General features: G+C 39.7%; 1 protein-coding gene across 2 annotated transcripts in view; it reads right to left on the bottom strand.

Moving 5' to 3' along the window:
• LOC111155059 (NIMA related kinase 11) overlaps nucleotides 1-21,993 on the bottom strand; it is a 241,177-nt gene that overhangs the window by 115,132 nt on the left and 104,052 nt on the right. For both annotated transcript variants that reach the window (XM_022515086.1, XM_022515087.1), the window contains 2 exons: nucleotides 21,254-21,347; nucleotides 17,403-17,517 (listed from right to left, as the gene is read on the bottom strand). In XM_022515086.1, the coding sequence (XP_022370794.1) occupies nucleotides 17,403-17,517; nucleotides 21,254-21,347 (209 nt within the window). The remainder of the gene's footprint in view (nucleotides 1-17,402; nucleotides 17,518-21,253; nucleotides 21,348-21,993) is intronic.

Genomic DNA, 21,993 nt, shown 5'->3' with positions numbered 1-21,993 from the left:
GATCGTCAAGAAGGAGATGGAAAACATAAAAAAGAAACAGAGCTGAAAAATACCACAACTGAAATAAAAAAACACAATAGAGGGAATCAACCAGTAGATTAGCAAATGTGGAAGAACATATGAGTGATCTGGAAAATAGGGTGATGGAAAGCACCCAAACTGAAAGAAAAAAGAGAAAAGAATTTAAAAATGAGGATACGTTAAGGGATATCTTGGACAACATCAGGCAAACAAACATTCCATTATAGGGGTCCCAGAGGAAAACACAGTGAAAGAAACAGAAAACTTATTTGAAGAGACAATAGCCAAAAACTTCCCTAACTTAGGAAAGGAAATAGACATCCAGGTTCAAGAAACACAGAGAGTTCCCAATAAGATGAAGGCAAGGCAGTCCACACCATGACACATAATAATTGAAATGTGACAGGTTAAAGATAGATTTTAAAATCAGAGAGAAACAAAAGTTTCATCAAAGAAAACCCTATTAGGCTATCAGCTGATTTTTTTTAGCAGAAACTTTACAGGCCAGAAAGTGGCATGATATATTCAAAGGGCTGAGAGGAAAACATCCATGACCAAGAATACTCTACTTGGCTAGGTTATCATTCAGATTTGAAGGAGAGATAAAGAGTTCCCCAGACCAAAAAAAAAAAAAAAAAAGTTAAAGCAGTTTATTGCCACAAAACCAGCCTTATAAGAATTGTTAAAGGGACTTCTTTAAGTGGAAAAGAAATGGCCATAATTAGACATAAGAAAATTAAAAATAAAAATGTAAAATATGATAGCATACACATAAAATGTGTAGGAGGGAGTAAAAAAAGGTTTTTTTTTTTTTTAGAATGTGTTTAAACTTAAATAACTTTCAGCTTAATATAGACTGCTATATACTTAGGATGCTATACATGAACCTCATGGTAACCACAAACCCAAAACTTATAATAGATACACAAAAAATAAAGAGAAAGAAAGCCAAACAGTACACTACAGAAACTCACCAATCACAAAGAGAGCAAGAGAAGAAGAAAGGAACAGAGAAGAACCACAGAAACAACCAGAAAACAAGGAACAAAATGGCACTAAGCCATTTTGTTTATTTGGTAAGCCATACTTACCAATAATTACTTTAAATGCAAATGGTCTAAATGCTCCAATCAAAAAGCACAAGGTGGTGAAATGGATAAAAAAAATAAGAACCGTCTATATGCTGCCTACAAGAGATGCACCTCAAACCTAGAGATACATAAAGACTAAAAGTGAAGGGATGGAAAAACACTTACCATGCAAATGGAAACAAATAAAAAGCCAAGGTAGCGATACTTACATTGGACAAAATAAAAAAACAAAGACTGTAACAAGGGACAAAAAAGGGTATCACATAATGATAAAGGGATCAATCCAAAAAGAGAATGTAACAATTGTAAAGAGCTATGCACCCAACACTGGAGAACCTAAATACATAAAGCAAATATTAATGGACCTAAAGAGAGAAATTGATGTAGGGGGCTCTAGCACCCCACATCTGGGCAGAAAATCTAATAAGTGTCTTTGAATGACCCGTTAGATCAGATGGACATTTTTATGGGTGCATCTATATCTATATATCTATATCTATATCTATATCTATATCTATATCTACATCTATATCTATGACATTCCACTCAAAAACAACAATGCATATTCTTTTCAGGATCAAATAGAACATTATCCAGAGCAGATCACATGTTAGGCCACAAAACAAGTCTCAATAAATTTTTAAAAAATGAAATCATACCATGCATCTTTTTGACCACAAGGGTATGAAACTAGAAACCAGTCAGAAGAAAAAAACTGCAACACACACAAGCACATGGAAGCTAAACAACATGATAAACAACCAACGAGTCAACAAAGAAATAAAAAAATATATGGAAGCAAATGAAAACAAAAATACATGGTCCAAAATCTCTGGGACACAGCAAAAGCAGTTTTAAGAGGGAAATATATAGTGACACAGGCCTACCTCAAAAATAAGAGAAAGCTCAAATAAGCAATCTAACCTTACACCTAAAGAGACTAGCAAAAAAAGAAGAACAAACAAAATCCAAGGTGAATAGAAGGAAGGAAATAATAAAGTTCAGAGCAGAAATAAAAGACACAAAGACTAAAAAAAATACAGTAGAAAAAAATCGATGAAACCACAAAGCTGTTTCTTTGAAAAAATAAAATTGATAAATCCTAAGGATTTCATCAGAAATACAAAGGATTAAAAGAGACTACCACGAAAAAATTAAAACAAAACAGTAAAAACACTAATAAGCAAATAAGTAAGTTTACAAACTCAGGAATGAAGAAGCTATAGTAAAAAAGTTTGACAGGTTCACTGAAGCCCTTATTTGGGTTAAAATTCCAAGAAAATCACCTTATTTTAAAGAATAAGGATCCAGGAATTACAGTTTTAGAACAAAATGTAATTAATATGAAATTACAAACTTTAACAATGTAAAAACAAGATATAACTAAAATTGGGAGGCAAGGCAAGGGAAAGTATTACTTGCTTTGACTTCCTCATCAGGAAGAACAGGAATTCAATATCACCTAAGGTGACACACAGAGATAATAAATGCCATTAATGACTCTAGCCTTCACACATTTACGATCATTATTTTTATCCTTAAAGAATTATTTTATAGTAACTAATATCTTTTTAAAAAGACTTATTTATTTATTTTAGAGAGAGAGAGAGAGAAAGCGACAGCACTTGTGCACGTGGGGGGAGGGGCAGAGGGAGAGAAAGAATCTCAAGCAGCTCCCCCATGAGCATGGAGCCTGATGGGGGGCTTAATCTGACGACCCTGAGATCGTGAACTGAGCTGAAACCAAGAGTTGGACCCTTAACTAACTGAGCCACGCAGGTGCCCCAGAAGTTCAGCAGTTACTCAATTTCAGTTTTTGATTTGTTAATTTCAATAAAATTACATTTAATACCTAGGGGGAAAATACTTTATTGCTTTTCTATTGCTGCTTTAAGAAATTACGGCCAATGCAGTGGCTTACACAATACAAGTTTATTATCTTACAGATCTAGAGGTTAATCCAAAATGGTTTGAGCTGGGCTAAATTCAAGGTTATCAGCTAGTTTGCATTCATTCTGGAGGCTCTGCAAGACTTTTCAGTCTCCAGAGGCCGTCTGCATTCCTTGACTTGTTGCACATACCCCTCCCCCAAGCTTCCTCCGTTTTCAAATCCAGCAATGTCAAGTCAAGTGCTAATACTGTTATCTCTCTGGTTTTCTCTATTCTGCCCTCCCTGTTCCACTTTTAAGGACCTTTGTAATTATACTGAGCCCACCCAGATAATGGAGGATCACCTCCCTATTTTAAAGTCATCAGATTAGCAACTTCAATGCCCTTTTGCCATGTAAAGTAACGTATTCAAACATTCCATGGATTAGGAGATGGGTATCTTTGGGAAGTTGTTATCCTACCTACCACAAACATTCTCAATATTGGTAAAAATATAACTTTAAAAAAAAAGTGTTAGGGATAGTTTTTTTAATTAATGGTACTGGAAAAATTCCTGAAGAGTCCTATCTGAAATAACCTCTTCATTCCTCTCTATTCTTCAGAATTAACTCATTTTTTTTTTCAAAATTATTGGTGATCACCTTAATGTAGACATACCTCTTATTTCCCAATTCTATATTTCCTGGTGGCATTAATAACATCCTTTCCAAAGTGGGTGGAAGAATACCTTGAATTCAGTAGATCCTCAGTAAATATTTGTTGACTTAAATATTAATATAGAAAGTTCAATACAAACACAAGGCACTATGTCATCAAGAGCAGGAGAGACATAAAGTGTGAGGAGAGTTGATGAGTGGGAAAAAGCACAGCAGTCTACACTGGCTACGTAAGCTTTTAACATCAAGAAACGTTAGTAATATAGCAGTAAAATCATTTCCATAATTATCAAGCATTCCAGCTACTGTTCTAAATATGTAATTTTATTTATTCCTCATAACCATGCTGTGGCATAGATACTATTCATTCCCATCTTACAAGTGAAGAAACTGAGGCACAAGGTTTAAGTAATTTGACTCAGTTATATAGTGATTTACAAATCCAGAACTCCAACCTAGACAACCTATGTTACTTAATCCCTTGATTACTACTTGCAAGTTGGATGAAAGAGTCCATGTTTCTAGGAGTAAACAAGGTATATTACTTTCCTAGGCTGATGTAACAAAGTACCACAAAGTTCGTGGCTGAAACAACGGAAATTTATTTTCTTCCAATGTGGAAGGTCAGAAGTCTGAAATCAAGGTACCAGCAGGGTTGGTTCTTTCTGGAGGCTCAAAAGGAGCGCTTGTTGCATGCCTCTTTCCTTCCTTCTGGTAGATGTTGGCAATCCTTGACACTCCTTGGCTCATAGATCCATCACTACAATCTCTGCCTCTGTCTGCCCGTAGTCTTCTCAGTGTATCTGTTTTGTTTTCTCTTCAAAAGATTTGTCATTGGATTTAGGGTCCATCATAATTCAAGGTAATCTCATGTGATGATCCTTAACTTAATTACATCTACAAAGACCTTTACTCCAAATAAGATCACATTCCAAGGTTCCAAATGGACATATTGGGGGGCGGGGTACAATTCAACCCACTTTAGGAATTAAAGCTTCTGGGTAGAAGAAAACGTCACTATAGGCTTATAAGGGTAGAACCCAGTCTGTTCTGCTTACTACTGTATTCTGTATTCTCTTTTACCAGCGGAGTAGGCACCCAATAAATATCTGTGGAAGGCCGACTGTTCATGAAAATGGTGTTCAGGGAATACTTTGCTGAAGGATGTGAAAGGCAATTGTCTACGAGGGGGGCAGATCAATTAGGATACAAAAGAACAAGGATATAATGGTGCCTACAAAGAAAGGTACAAGGATAATGGCAGTCAGAATTTCCTAGAAGGAAGAATTTCAGAATTCCTAAAAAGAAACCCAGAAAGAAGAAGAGATTTTTTTGTTGTTGTAGTTCTGAAGAGATTGCTACAGAACCAGGCAATGCAACAGCTTTTGAAGCTCACAGAGGCAAACTACCACTTGAGAAAAGAAAGTCTATTGTAATAAATCTTTCAGAGGAAAAAGAAACACCACTGGCATTTTTTTGATCATTGTAAAGAACATAAAATTTCAGTCACATAGGAACCGAAGTAAATGGACATTGTTGAGACTACACAAGCATCTCACACAGCATGCCTCCATATGCCAGGCTGTGATAAAAAGACCATTACCCAACAACATATAAGAGGCAACCCACAAGAGCCAGCATCCCAGGCCAGCTCTTTTCCTGGTCCAGCGATCAGGTCTCTGTCTCCTTGCGTAACCCTCTAACTCAGGTTTTGGTAACTGGCTCCACAGGTGCGACTAATGACTAAACTATTTCACCTGACCCTTCATCTCTAAGTTCTGTCTCCTCTTCAGTCCTGTGTAGTCTGCTGGTTTCTACCCTTCTGATTCATTAATATGATCAACTGGTTTCTGATAAATGCAGTTCATGCCTTCGCTGTTTGGGAGGGAGTTGTCACTATAAAAAGTCTGGAAGACCTCTGGGGCTTTCCTTTGCCATACATTTCACCGGAGGCACTATAATGGCATCTCTGTGCTGGCCCCTGACACAATGTGGAGGTAGGACTATGACCAACACCTGTATTAATTTTTTTTATTTAGCAGAGAGCTGTCACAGCATAGAGGAGAAACCTCTGGGCTGAGAACATGGATTTGGGGCTGGGTCCCGGTTCAACAATACCTCTTTCATCCTTACCTCCTTGTCCTCACCTCTAAAAAAGAGGCATTAATACATGTTGTCAAGTATTTGAGAATTTTAGCAAATCAATATTTCCTTCCCAAGTAAGAAACAGAAAATGAGGAACACAGACTGTTTTGTGAGTTTGAGTTTTAGAGAGTTGAAATGTAAGAGCAACATTTCATAATTGCTGCGATTACTGAAACAGACTTCCCACCAGAATAACCTGTAGAACTTTAAGAAAAATTAGGTGCATAGTTTGTTTGTTTGTTTGTTTTTTCCGGGAGCAGTGCTGCCCAGAGGGACTTTTCTGCAATGAAGATATGTTCTGCAAGTATGCTATCCAATACTGTAACCACTAACCACATGTGAGTCTGAAGCATTCCGCCCCCTCCCCAGTTCTATTGCAATCTAATTGACATATAACATTATATTAGTTTAAGCACTTGAAATGTGACTAACATGACTGAGAAAAAGATTTTTAAATTTTAATTTTTATTAATTAAAATTTGAATTCAAATAACCATATGTGGCTTAGTGGCTATCAGATTGAACAGCATAATTTTAGACAAATTGTTCTTAGTATGTGCTCCTCAAATCAGCCACAGCATCAACAAGAAAGTCGTTAGCAATGCAAATTCCTGGGCATCATCCCAGACCTACTGAGTCACAAGCTTTGAAGGTGGGGCTCCTTGCCAGTGGTGTACTGGTAAAGGTTTAACAACTGGCTCTTGAGGAAAGCTCTGATTAGCAGCTTTTGCCAGTTTCCCTGGTGTAAACACTCGCTCACCATAGCTGATCTCAAGCTACCCAAGTGTTATGACTGAACACGAGATGGAAAGATGTGTACAATAGGGTCCATGAGTTAATGCAAGCCAGCTCCTGTGTGCTGCTGAACCCAGCAATCCATGTTTCAGCAAACCCTCCACATGATTATGATGTATAGTATAGTTTGAGAACCACTGATGTGGTCTTTAGACCTTCTAAATCAAAGTCTAAGTGACAGAGACTATGGTGTTTATATTTTTAAATTCCCATAAGGGATTCTGATAAGCAGCCCAATGGAAAAACCTGGACTGAATTCATACAAACCAAGTCACCTTAAGGAGGCAGTGACCAGCTCAGCCTCTTGGGTTGGCAGTTTCCTGACTCCTGACTATGAAGACCTGCTCTCTTCTGAGCACGGCAAGCCTGAGCCTCGGCCCCTCATACTGGAGGCTCACCCAGCCTGACTTCCCTGAAGAGTTGCCATTCCAAACCTTCCCTCCTCTTGAAAGGATTAAAGGTATCACAGACAGAACCAACTCAAGGGGCTAACCCAAGACATAAGCAACACTAGCCTCTAACCACAACTTCCACTTTTCTCTCCCACTTAAAAATAACCTAGAATTTGCTCCAATTAATTCTTATTTTAAGAAAATCTCTTACAGATATCTGAAGGCACCTTATTGTTGTTGGTAGCATACGATAGTCAAAAAATACCATCTTGAACAAGCCACTATACCCTTCTTTAAGATAAATATAGAATGTCTGCCAGATTTGTAAGAATCGCGTGATTTAATTATGCACATAAAATTCTATTTGGGATATTCTAATTCCATGTACAGCCCTAAGGGAAGCAAAATAATATGTTTGAAATGAGTACAGACTTTTCCCTATCTTAGAAATCTGTTTAGCCTGCTGAAATTTCCTTATATTCTTTATATTCTAACTAAAGGGGAAACTAATAGAATTTTCAGAGCAATTTGTCTAAAACCAGGGGGTCACTTATACATACAACCTCCAAGGTAGAGCATAGAACAAATCCTTGTGTCTCAGAAAAACTTGCTGATTTCATTACAAACCCAGAGCAGAGAGTTCTATTAAAATAACTGCATGTATTACCTGAGTATTTCCATTGCAAAAGTCATAGTTATGCCTACCAAGCTCTGTATTTTCATATGAATTTGGCCTAAATCCCAAATGAGACTACAGTGAAAAACTAATGTATATTCTTGCCCTTATTATGCTCCTTAGTACAAAATATATTTACATTTCTAATGTATTTAGGGAAAATAGCTGGAAATTTTAACTGTCAGTTTTTGGGCTCAGGACGGCTGGCAAAGAAGCATCTTCTAAAAAATTCTGTCCTAGGCTCTACTTCTGGGTGTAACTGTGGCACTCCTGACACACAAATCGGAGGGCACCCACATCTCTGGGAATTCGGTTGGGGTTCTGTGAGCTGTCTACTGTCTTGACAAAGAAGATACAAGTTTTTTGATACTAAGCTAATTGGTCCAGATGGGCATAATTAAGACCATAATTTGACAGGAAGAACTACCTAGCCTGAGCAATTTTATATTTCTCATAAATGCAAAAACTAGAGCAAATAAAAGTAATTGTATCCCAAATAATACTTAATATGGTGAAGGTGTTTTTAAGCTACAATCAGAAGGTCTCCTGAGTAGTTCAAAACTGAAATATTGGGGCGCCTGGGTGGCTCAGTGGGTTAAGCTGCTGTCTTCGGCTCAGGTCATGATCTCAGGGTCCTGGGATCGAGCCCTGCATTGGGCTCTCTGCTCTGCAGGGAGCCTGCTTCCCCCCTCTCTCTCCGCGTGCCTCTCTGTCTACTTGTGATCTCTCTCTGTCAAATAAATAAATAAAATCTTTAAAAAAAACCTGAAATATTATTTATCACCAATTTAGAGGTATTATGTGGAACTTAAGGAAATATTGCGACTTGCTTTGACACTGTATCTTTTTTTCTAGTAAGAAATGGTTGTGCACTTTCTGGTTCATGCATTGTGAAAAGTTCTTTGCTTATCACCTAATTTATTCCTCCCTTAACCCCTGAAAATTGGGCATTATTCCCATTAGGCAGATGAGAAAACTGAGGCTTGGCAATAATTCTTTATGGCCCCAATTCACACAGCTGGTAAATGGCTAGAAGTGGGAAAGAGACAAAGTCTGGCTCCAAATTTCAGGTACACCAGCAGCTTTCAGTCTAGCGGATTTCTAGAAGTTTTAGTTGTTCTTCCTTTGCACGTATTGCAGGTGAGTTGACCCTAAGTTAGAGAAAAGTACTGAATTACAGATTATTTATTCAAATACTATTTTATTCATCTCAAGCATATGGAATGACTTGCCTCAATGGAGGCATGTGGCATTTATGGAGGGGTGTCTGTCAGCCGTCCTTCCAAGAGTCTGCTGATGAGCTGCAAAGCATGCAGTGAGCTGACAGCCTCCAACTGCAGCACTGAGGACCTGTTGAGCAGGAGCGGATAGTAGGGCACAGCATTTCTGGCCAACGCAAGATTCCCTTATGGGAATTTTTGATCCAGAACTCTCCACGGGGTTGATCGAGGCTATCTTGGAGCTACAGTGAGGACTGAGGCTCTTCTTACCCACTCTTCCTTCCTTCCTACTCACCTCTCACAGGTGTCAGACCTGCATCACAGTCTGGAGACTCAGTTTGCCTACTCCTGATCCCACTCTCATTTTTCTTTCAACAGAAATTACCCTCAATATATCTCCTACACTTCTCTGTCTTAGTGTCTGCTTCCAGAGGACCCAGCCAATAATACCACTAAAGAGTTATTTTCACACACAGGCTCTACCAACCGTGTTATAAGAGTAATCCACCAAACAGCATTTACTCATGCTCTGTCTTAGGTAAAGTGCTGTCGTGGATTCTATGGGGAGAACGAAGCTGATGCAAACAAAAGAGACGAGTGTGCACCTGTAACACAGAATATACCTCATAAAACCCCTTTATTCCCATTAAATGTGTACACATAGCAAATGCATGAAGGAATCTGAGAGGATTATCTTGTGGTGATGTGACCGCTTCTATTAAATGAAATACTGTTCTATGGGTAGCAGAGAAGAATCCCTATTTTTGCACAGTGGTGGCTGACATTAGAACTTCTTTAAGTGGTGGGGTATCTACAAAGGAAGAGGCAACAGCTAGGGGACTCAAAAAGCATGCATGGAGGATTTCCATTTCCATGTCTCTGACACTCTTCCTTTATTTTTCCTCTTTCCAGAATCCATCTGGTAAAATGACAGAGATTACCATCTCCCTTTAGAAGAAAGCAAAAATTACAGGGGAACACCAGTGCACACAAATTAGCCTCTCCTGGCAACTTGTTATTCCACTGTTTCCCCAACTGAATCTATCTCTGCAAGAAATGTATGCTGCTTATGACAAAAAGCATTAGTGTTCTTATAGAATTTTCCCCTCAGACTTAATCATTTATTCAACAAATATTTACCAAGCACCAACTCAGAGCCAGTCACTGTGTCAGCAGGTAGGAATAAAATGAACCAGACAGACGTAGTCCCCACTTTTGTTGAGCTTAGGGTCCAGCTCGGTCTCTTCGAACTTAAAAGCATATACATATCACTGGGATTTTGCATCTTCTGACCCAGTAAGCCTAGGTTGGGGTCTGAAATTCTACATTTCTAACAAGTTCTCAGGATGCTAGTGATGCAGTCCTCAGACCATGTTTTGAGGAATGAAGGACTGGCCCGTTGGCTCTCAGCTGCTGTGCTGTGACACGCTTCTGTACTGTGAGTGCTTCTTGGCGGTGTCATCAAATTGGAATCAATGAATACTGTCAATATAATAGGAAACATTCATTTTATATAATAGGAATATATATATATATGCCTATAATAGGAAACATAGGCACCATGGTGCCTATTTAGTGGAATTTTAAGTTGTGAGATCAACATTTGTAGGAGTACGACTTACTGACAGTAAAAATTAAGAGGTGAGGTATGGAAGGACATCAAGATGGCTCAACGGCCTTCTGGGAATAGGTGAAAATGTGGCCTCGGAACACACTTGCACAATCAGGGCACTGACCCACTCTCATCATCAATGACACAGAGCTAATGGGGCTATAGGAAAAAACTTTTAACTTTCCAAACCTTGCTTTTTCTTAAACAAAAGTCACCTTTTAAAAAAATTTTATTTATTAGAGAGAAAGAGAATAAGCAGGGGGAATGGCAGGCAGAGGGAGAAGCAAGCTCCCCACTGAGCAAGAAGCCCAATGTGGGACTCAATCCCAGGACCCTGGAATCATGACCTGAGCCAAAGGCAGATGCTTAACTGACTGAGCCACCCAGGTGTCCCTCTAGTAGTCACTTTCTAGCCCTCTCTAGTATACCACTAAAATTTCTCATCGTGAACACTATGAACACACAAAGACTAATCTTCTTCAAAATGTGTAATCTCACAAATAAAAGAAGGCCAAATATATAGCTAGAGACAATATATTCATAAACACCCACTAATGCCAACTGTTAAATTATTATCTCTTAGAATGGGGCTGTGAGGAGATGGAAGGCAGAGGGAAGGAGGGAGTTCCTTTAGTTCTAAGCTGTGCGAAGCCAGGAAAGCAGACCATGTAGGGTTAAGCTGGAGAGAGAAGTTGGGTTTGTTCACTTTTCCTAGACTCACAAGAGAAAAATGAATCTGATATATAAAAAGGGTAAAGTCACTTTGTTCTCTCTACAACCCCAAATGCCCAGGTACAAAATGCAGTGAAAGCCTGCAGGCATCTTAAACTCATCTACAAACTTGTACTGAGCTGGCTAATATCTAAGAGTAAGAACTCCTATTAATAATTTAAGAGAGCCATGGCCAGGAAAACAAACTGGGACAGACCAATGGGTAAGCAGGAAATACACGGATAGCTGGGAAGCTAGGTATGTAGAGTTACACTACACATTCCTAAAAATGTATTCTCACGTGGGGATACCAACACGCAGAATAATGAGTTTATAAAGAACTCTCCCTACAATCTCAGAGATAAGTCTAACTGGTGAGTTGCAAATGTTGGCAATGTCACAAACATCACTTTCTGCAGACAGGTGTGGGAAAATGGACTTATTTAGAAGAAGTCAGATTCATTTTACTGCTCGCACACAGACAGGCTACTATGAAACATGACAGTCACTCCGTAGGCTTCCTATTTTTCTATTTTGAATTTTTTTGAAGCAAGGGAAGAAGAGAAGGCAGTCGAAAATGATGTTAGTCATGAATGACAGAAGGTATTAGGTACTGCTGCCACAGTTCCTTGCCACAAAGGTTTTTTGTTTGTTTGGGAGATGTGCTATTTCACTTCCCAAAACGAAAGACTCGGACAAGGGGACACAGGAGGTGGCTGATACTGCCGTGGCCCGCACTGGCACAAAACCAGCCCCTTGATGAAGATCAGAGAAGACACTATTTTAAATTCCTATCACAAATATCACAATATCTAAATTAAAGCCTGGCCTATACAAATACCCCAGGAAAATATTTCAATTCTTTCCAAAAAATTAGCATATGACTCAAAGATGGTGATTTGACTGGAAGCAAATGCTATCCGCTACAGCTCTATTGGTTTTCTGTGACAGCTTAACTTCCTTTGGGCGTCAGAATGATGTTCTCTTGGTAGTGGATGCCGGAGCCCCGAGCACAGCTGTGAAACTTGCAGGCATGGAAAAAAATTTCATCAGCCAAAGAAAAACCATCCTATGTTATGTCTAAATTGCTGTCTGAAGCACATAGTACAGGAAGGTTTAGTCTATTATATTTCGTAGTCTATCTGACCTTAAAGCCATGATTGGTGCTTATTTAATTTTCTGCTTAATTGATTCATTCCCAACATGACCCACGACAGGCCCAGCAAGGCCACTGGAGTATGCTCTCTGGCCTACCAACAGCACCTTCAGTGCAATAACTACTGTGTAATTTATACTGGGCTAAGGGATGGACCAGGGAATCACATTCAGCTTTTACAAGACAGAAAAATTAGTTTGAGGTGTCCACAGGTGCTGATTTGCTCTATGAGTAAATGATGTTCTTGGGGACTGATTTTCCTCTTATTTCTCTCCTGTCTGTTTAGGACACAATAGTGAAGTGGCCGGCAGGGCAGGTGTTAGTATGCAATCACTTCAAGTTTTCAAATCAGATACAATCCTTTACATTTCAGTTAGAGGCACCTACCCAGCTTGTCATAAGGAAGGAACAGTCTAAATGATTAAATAATGCCTCAGGGTAGAGAATCAGCACATCTTTACTCAATATTAGATTCATTTTAATTATCCTCTAAAGCTGAGGAAATTAGAGTGTCTGCAGGAGCCCTTATTCCTGGGTGGAAATACGAGAGTCAGGTGGAAACACTACCATGCAACGCAAATGTAACTCAGTGGAATGTGTGACAAATCTGAAATAGATCACCATCAATTTATATTTGTAAATGAAGTCTTTAAGGCATTTAAAGCTCTGGGAGTGGTGGGACATCTAGGAACATAGAAGTGACTGCCTCCCCGGATCCCCCGCACCTGCGCCCCCCCACCCCCGCCCCAGCACTTGGTTTTTGTGAACTAACAAGCCATGCAGCTTCTACCAGCTTCTCTGGGCTTGGTTTCAGAGTCTGGGCTGTTACTTTTTGTTGTAGGATGTTCGGACTGCTTTCAGAGGATACAAAGTCCTGTGAGACTTGCTGGTATGGGTTCCTGCCACACCAGTGTAACAGAAGAGAGGAGATAAGGGATCCCAGCCCCTCATCTTCAAGCCAGTTTTCCTCTGAAGAACCCAAAACTCTGTTAACATTCCTTGTGGAAGGCATATTGCTCAGTTAACATTAGAGGAAAACTCCATGATCACCAACTGGACTAAGGACTTTGTGTCCCAAGTAATACTAGAGATCTTCCTAGTTGCCTTCTATCTTCTTGACCTCACCAGAGTCTCTCTTGTTCATTTATTAGCTAATGCACAGACTGAGGCATTACTCTTAATGCATTTTTTTTCCTTTCCTTTTTTTTCTGGCTATTTAGCAATGTTCTTTTTATTTACCAACTTTATTGAGATATAATTGGTAGACAATAAAATGCACTCACATAAAGCATAGAGTTCAGTGAGTTTTGATAAATATATTCATCAGGGTAAACCTCCACCACAATCAAGATATTGAATTTTTCCATCACCGCAAAAGATTCCCTTGGGCCCTTTGAGTCAATTCCCAGTTCCCAGACAACTACTGGCCTCGTTGCGATCACTACAGATAAGTGCTGCTGGTTCTAGAACTTCACAGAAATGCAATCATTCAATATGAACTCCTTTGTTTGTGGCTTCTCTCATTCAGCACAATATTTTTGATATTCATCCATATAGCTGTATGTATTGATAGTTGTTTCTTCTCATTGCCAAGAAGTATTACGTTGCATGGATAAACTATAAGTTTGTTTACCCATTCATCTATTGGTTGACATTATTTCTAATTTTTGGTACTATAAATAAAACTGCTAAGAACATTTGTGAACAGATCTTCTTGGAGACATGCTTTTATTTCTCTTAGGTAATTATCTAGAGGTAGAATTGCAGAGTCAGTAAGTGTTTTCATTTTTAAAATGAAAACAATAAAAATACATATTGTCTAACAGAGTTCAAATACTGTATTTCCACTTAGATACTTAAAGGGAAGAGATGACATCTATAAGTTAGAGAGTAGCCTACAACCGCAAAAGGCATGTGGACTTCTTATGGGCAAACAAAGGACAAGCCCCCCCACGCAGGGCGAGGTCAGAGCTTTCTCTGAGCAGAGGGAAGGGGTTCAGGACTTGTTCAAGGAGTAGCTGAAAGGGTACTTAATTGACAACTGGTCAGACCATGGGCGGGCAGCCAAGGCCTGCTCCAGTGAAGCCTTAGCATCTGAGCAGGTGGGTTGAGAGCCATGCTCTGTCTACACCATGCTGCTGAGCCTTAAGCTACTCCAGCTTTGCAAGAAACCCTATTCTGCAACTCAGCTGGGAGCTGCTGAAAATAAGGCTAAATGCAATGAAATTCCTGGCAGGAATGAATGTGCAAGAAATCATCAGTATTAACATGTAAGGGGTTAGGTAGGGATAATTTCTTTAATGTTCCAGTTCTGTTTTCTCATTTAATTATAATGGTTATCCATGACCTTGGCTAGATTAAATCAGTGATAGTCAACGAAATGCATATCAAATGTAAATAACATCTTACTCTGTTTTCTTTCTCTGCAACTAACTCCTCACACACCAGAGGGAATTTTCCAATTCAACATCAAAGACTGATTAAACATTTGGTATAGAAGCTTCAAAAAAAGACTGTGTAATTTTATTTTACATATACATGCTAGATGAAAAGTAAATAAAAACTTCATCTGGGTGCTGAAAGTGCTGAAATCCTCTAAAAGGCAAAGAGAATGGGGAAAATAGCCACTTCAGAATTCATCAACAAATCAGTCTTGAATCTCAAAATTTCATGATTAAGCTATATGTTCACTAATAATCTTATAGTGGCCTACAATTCCAATCAATCATCAACCCAAAGGTTATGTTTTCATAGTTTTAAATCTCCCTTTTCAATTTAGAAAAATATGAATTTATAGGAAGGAAAAAATAAGGAGAATGTTTAGTGTATTTTACAAGGCATTTGGCCTGACTAAAACTACAATGTGTTTTTTGGATCAGACACCTTATTATGGGAGACCTAAGTACTGTTTCCTTATAGCAAAATAAGGTAGTCAGAGGAGTAGATCTGACCACTTCCAGTTTGGCTGGTAAATCAATACCTGGTCTACCATATTGAAACCTCCTTAACAAAAGACAAAGGAGGACATCGGCGTGAGCCTCCTGGTAGCTGGTGCAACCTGTGGTCAGGGCTAGCTTAGGAGTAATCTAACTACTACAGTTCACAAAAATTAGTATAGAGTCACACAAAGACTGTGCCTTTTAAAGGTCCAACCTCATTTGTCTGCCTCTCAAGAATCTATTGCTTCTATCCACCACCTCCAATACATACACTCTGGGGAAAATGGAAAGGGTGCTGCTCTAGAAAGCAGACACTTTTGAGTTCTTGAGCAAATTACATAATGTCTTCGGTTTCTCATCTATGAAATGAGGAGTAAGTACGTTTTTTCCTTGAGACCCAGAGGCTGGGCCCAGACTTCTTGATCCTAGACCACCAACACAGTACCCTATTCTGGGCTTCCTCTTTATACATAGTGATGGCTCTGACTTACAGCAAAGCACAAGCCATCCATATCAAGAGCTACCCAACAGTGTAACTCTCAGTTTTATATTTTTGGAAAGAAAGGCCCATGGGATATTTTTGTTCTTCCAATTTTACCTTTGGAAATTACCAGCATATTAAAGAAATATCTAAAAAGGCTCTAAGATGTAAATCCACCTGATATACATGTTTGTCAATAACACCTGTTACCAGATGGCTTCCACAACAGGTTGGCAAATGCCACCCTAGAGAGCTTCAGGTGCTAGTTCCCTTACAGGTGAAGGAGGGAGCTCAAGTTCTAAAAGCTCTGTCAGGAAGACATCAAATGCAAATTTGGACTGAGATGACCAGTCAATCCAAATTTCACCACCTTCCCTCTCGTTTGGAAAGAGAACTCAACTACTGCACAGGAGAGTTGTTACACCATTGTGCAGCCATGAGGACGTACCTCAAAGACCTCCCACTACAAGGAGCATAACTGGCCAGTGACCCCAGGGCTGTGGTCTGGAATCCATCGCTGTATTCCCTCAGAGGCTACTACCACTGCCAAAGTACAGCAGGGATACTAAAGCAAGCCTCTGATGGCTGACTTTGTTGATGTCTTGGTTGCCTGTCTGTCTAGCAGACTAGTACACATCCACCAACCCTCTCTCTTTTCATTTGGAACATAACTTGAATCATGGTCTGATGGTTCAGCCTTTTTCAGCTCCCTTCCTAATGCTTTTATGGAGACATTCTCCCTAAAAATATCCTTGCATTTTATTCCCATCTTGACATCTGCTTCTCAGAGGGCCAGACTAACATATCATTTATTCATTCAAGAAATATTTATTGAGTGACTACACTATTCCTGGCACTTTGTCCTAGACACTGGGGAGGGTGGTACAGGACTGAGATGGCCCCCATAGTCATAAGCCTTCCTCCCAGGGTCATAAACTGTTTCCCTTTCTTCGGCTCTTACTGTGTGTTGGGCACCGAGGCAAGAGCACATCACATGACTACTCTCATTTGCTTTTCACAACAACCCCAAAGGAGGTATTATTCTTGTTTCATGGGTAAGGAAACTGAGATCAATAAAGATGAAGTTGCCAGCAGCTTCCCTGATGGGGGCAGCTTTGGACTCCAAAATTCATGTTTTTAACAATTAAGCTATGTTATCTCTCTCCCATTTGGGTCACAGCTCTGAGCACTTTTCTTCTGGCAATGACTGCACACCCACATAGTTGATTTTCCAAAGCCTAACTTCATTTATTCACTTTAAATTTATGAAGGCCAGGGAAATCACTTCTAGAAGAGGGAAACAGTACTTCAGGGCATTCATAGCCCTACACTATTCCAGAGTCAGTTAATGATGATATTGTTTAACTCATGTAGAAGAGGTTTCTCACGTGGTGTGAGTTTCTAACTCATCTTCATCTATTACAAAGAAGATAGAAGAGGACAGACAAATCCCTTGGCTTCTCTCCTTTTTATCCTGGTCCCAGCTCAACTCTGGCAGACTGATGGAAGGTGGTTACATCCATCCAATGCTTTTCTCAGAGGCCAGCCAGGCCTACTAGAGGGTCAGCCATGCTAACCCATGTGCCAACTCTTCCAAATACTGACACAAACTCGTACCATGATCTCCAAGGTCAGCTATGGTGTCTTCTGTACTTGACTCAAGTGGGCCAAGGTCCACGGAAGGAATGGGCTGAGACTCAGACAGGTTCTCTGAAGTCAAGTCATCAAATTCCTTGAGAAGGTAATTAACAGTTTGTGAGAAACTGATAGAAGGAGACAGCATTACCACAAATGAAACAATATTGTTTAGAAGACTATTTGGAAATAAAAGTCTGTCAAATCCTCTCCCTTAAACATGATATCACTTTCAAATTTCAGAAAGGCAGCTTCAGAGAAGAGAAGCAGCCTTGAACTAACCAGCAGGTGACCTTAACCTTCCATGGCACCAGTTTCAGGGCCATGACTAACCAGGGTGAGGCAGGAGGAATGCCCAGGTGCACAATGAAGGAGGTACGCATTTTCCGGCTCATGTAAGAGCAGGAGTGATCAGATGCTAAGAACAATTACCCCTGCAGTTCTGCAGCCAGGGTCTCACCCCCACCTCCCCCTAGTCCAGCCCTGCTCAGACTCCTCATCTCAGAAGTGGAGCTGTTGGCTTGGATGACTTCCAAGTTTTCATCTAGTTTTAACAGTGCTATGTTTCTGTGAATTCCAGTTTCCTAATGAAAGAGATCTAAGAGGCCACATGAAAGAACTCACACTTCAAAAAAAGGTAAAAGTTAAATTTCTCAAATATATCAGTAGGTATTTCAATAGATCATTTTGCTTTTTCTTCTTCTTTTTTTTTTCTGTTGTATGTGTGTGTGTTTGCAACCTAGAGTTAATGCCAAACTGACCTATTTTCCTTGATAAGTGGCTTTCATGGAGAACAAGTCCAAGAGTGTCTTCTTATTAAAAACAGAAGGAAAAGCTCAAACTCATCTTAATGAATAAGTGAAACAAAGCCATGCTACTCTGTGGCACAGCATTTGTGAAAATACATTCATCAAATATTTTTAGGACATCCAGTTTTTGTACTGTATAATTGCTGTAGAAGGTGAAATTGGTTTCGAATTTCAAAGGATCACCAATGGCACACAGGCAATTTTAAGAACAAAGAAGAGAGATTGCATGAAGTGTGTTTTCACTTCTACTTCAGAAATTACTAGGAAATAAGAATTTGGACCATCAATTGACTTTGATTTGTTGAGGTTCTCTTTGAAGAGAACAGATAGAATTGTTATAATTGCTTCTCTTAGAAAGGATTTGCTCTGATCTTTGATCCTCTTTACTATTTCATATATGGAGACCTGATCAGTTACACACTTCTCACAGAAATCCAGTTTTGGCACCATCACAACTGTAAGTGCCGCAGGATAAAAGAAAAGACCAGGCTTATTGCGTGTATTATGGCATCCAGTTGTTTTTAAGCTACCATCCTTTAAAGAAATGATGCCTAACATGATTCCACCTTCAATTATGCGTCCAGATTTCAAAGCCCAAATTCAGCCAAGCAGAAAATGCCTGCCAAAATAAAAGGCCCTGTTAGGGTCTGGGAAAGAAAACAAGTCATTCTCCTAAATGCCTCAAATAATTTTTATAACATGTTTAAGAAATGACAGAGCCAGCCCATTTTCTCCCCTAACTCTGATTTTATCTCATATGACTGCTTCTGAAATATAAAGCACTTTTGTATCAGCTGGCAAGAGAGAAGGAAGAAGGAACAGAGAACAGAGCCCCAGTGAAATTGGAAAGAAATGAAATCATAAATTCATATACAAGCAGAGACAGGAGCCTTATCCTCTTTCTTCCTTTTCTCCTCTTCACGTTTTTCTTTAGTTTCTTGCATCTGATTAATCCAATTTCTTTCTTACATTTTATTTCCTCTTTACCAGCTCAGTGATGCCTTTTCTTAAGATGTTTAAAACCCTTCCGTCCCTCTGCAAAGTGTTCAGCTTCCAGCTTTCTCCTTTGTTCTTTGAATATCATTAAACCTGCCCCACTCTGTGCCTGTGAATATGATTAACTGTCTTTCTTCCCTGCCTAGCCTCTCTTTTCATTCTCCTCCTGGGGCGAACAAGAAAGCCCCAGGTCACTTTTCCTTTACTTCCGTTCCCATGAAAAGCTTTTTTCCTAAAGAGTCTATAAGAAAGTCTGTTAATCGGTGGCTTTTCCCAGTCTTCCTTCTTCTGAAGGTGAATGGCTTTCAAGAGCCTCAATTTCTGTCCATTATTAATCAGAGCATGGTCCTGGATGAGCAGCCTCAGAATCACCAGGGAGCTGGTTAAAAATTCAGCATCCCAAGCCCCACCCCAGACCAACCAAATCAGAATCTGCCTTTTAACAAAACCAATAGGTGATGTGGTGAATTTTGAAGTTTGAGAAGCATTGCTGTAAGCCATAAGAATTCGGAGAACAGCCAGTCAATTGTGGACCCGTGAGGTCAAAAAGGATTTTCCTAAAGAGAAAGTGACATCTGAAAGTGAAAAGGTGGGATGCTAACGAGGGGCCAGATGGAAGTGGCTGATATAATTGCATAAAATAGGGCAAGATACCTGGGAGGTTGGCATTGGGGAGGGGAGGGGTACGTTGCTGAGCAACCCTGACTGCAATACTGAACAGCAAGAAGATACCATCTGCAAGAGCCAAGCATCTCCCTTCACCAGGTTCTATGAGTGGGAATGATCTCATCTTCCATGTCTCTGGGACCCACAACAGATCCCACAGCTGGCTTTACTTAATGGCGTGGGAGATAAGCAGAGAGGGGGGCAAGTGGGACTGAGCACATGTCACCACTGTCTTCACATTATCTGCTAAAGGGTCCAAGAAAGAGATACTCCTAAGGTCAGAGAAGGTGGAACCCCTGCATCTGGTCCAACTTTGGGTTTTCAGAAATCAACAACACTCAACCACTAAATAATTGAGAAATGTGGATTACCTCTCAGATAGGGGCAGAGGAACAAGTGACCCTAAGCTCTGCCTGGTTGACAATGAGCTTTGCTGGGGGCCCCTGAAATGTCCCAGGGTTTGAGCCTCTCTGATCACTGAGCCGCAGCAGAATGAGTGTCCCCAGACTGCAGAGATCAGCCCCACAGCCTCAGGGGTTTGGTTCTTCCTGCCAAAGAAAAAGAATCTCCCTCAGATGCAGAGATCTCCAGTGAATGAACAACCAGAATTTGAGACATAAAGTTATCCATAGAAACGACTCCTTCCCATGTTGCTTTTACCAGAAGAGCTAGGAAGTTGGGATTGATGTCTATTGTCCAGATACGATCCTGAAGAAATACTTCCTTAAGTATCAGAGCCTACATTAAGGCCCATAAGATGTCTTTAACCATTAGAGAAAATGGTATTTGCTATTCAGGGGCTTGTGATGCTGAGGATATGATTCAGGGTCCATTTCATGTGACTCTGCAACCTTACTTATTATTGAACATCTGAAGTAATTATTCAGAGTTTAAAAGGGGTTATTAAACACAATGCATAATGATATAGATGGGAGACAGAAAAAAAGGGAAAGAATAAAAAATAAGATGGAAAGAGAACAAGGGATTAAGAGGTGATGCAAAAATATCATGGCTGAAATTCAAAATTAGATATACACACATTTGCTCTGCAAAGTCATAATTTTACTCATCAATTGTTCATTCAATGCTGATTGAGTTTTCTTGTACACAGTAGGTACTTGATGTTTTGGATGAATCTATTGATCCATCTCTAAATACAGCTGCTCTAAATTAGTGTCATCACTCACCCTTGGCCTATATGCTAAAATGAACCCCAGTACCTCCACCAGGAATCGGGCAAAGTTGATCTGGATGCTCTTTTTCCCCGCTCTGTCCCTTCTCCTACCCGACTGGCCACATGAATGTGATGAGTCTGAAGCATTTAAAGGTTTGATGTAACATTTAAAACAAGAGAGCACTTACATGGAGTACACCAACAGTTAGCTGCTCCGAGTTCCGAGATCTCAACTCCTGCATTCGTTTGTTATTTTCTTCATATTTTTCTTCTGCAAGCTTTCTGCAAATTTAGAGTGAGTGTAGAAAAACAGCTGCATTTGCTAAAGCCACAACTATATTATGCAGGTTAAGTGTGATTCCCTGCCTCAACAGGCAAACTGGGGTATTGAGAAGCCAGGCCAATGAATCTCTCCCTCATCAGGGTAAATGCAGCGTAGCACCCACTGGATTCTCTTTTAAAGCACACACAATGATGCTCTGGCTCCTTCTCCATCCTTAGAATCCCTAAAATGCATCGCTGAAATTCAAAATTAGATACACACATTTGCCATATGGCAACTTCAAGAATAAAGTTATTTAGGTTTTATAAAACAAAATATTAGCTTGTCTGTACTTCTCAGTTTCTAATTTCTGGGGATAACATTTCTTTGAGGCAGGGGTCCCTGAACATTCCAGAAAAAAAGTCCCAGTTTCAATCAGGTGATTAAACTAGGGATTCACACATATTAAAACACAGAATTCTTATCATGTCAGATTCCTCATGAGGATCCGTGGGACTCCGCAGCAAAAGAAGGCAGTCTGGACCCCTGTGCTTTCTCTGTGATGGCAGGGTTGTTTGTTCCCAACACCCAGACCGTGCCCCACATGTATTAATAACTCAATCACTGGATGATTAATAATAACTCAATTAATTAATAACTCAATCA

This window comes from Enhydra lutris, unplaced genomic scaffold (genome assembly GCF_002288905.1).
Source record: "Enhydra lutris kenyoni isolate GAN:26980312 unplaced genomic scaffold, ASM228890v2 scaffoldscaffold39, whole genome shotgun sequence".
In the NCBI taxonomy this organism is placed as follows: Eukaryota; Metazoa; Chordata; class Mammalia; order Carnivora; family Mustelidae; genus Enhydra; species Enhydra lutris.
Note: the sequence above shows the minus strand (reverse complement) of the source record. Positions and strands in the feature narration are given on the sequence as shown.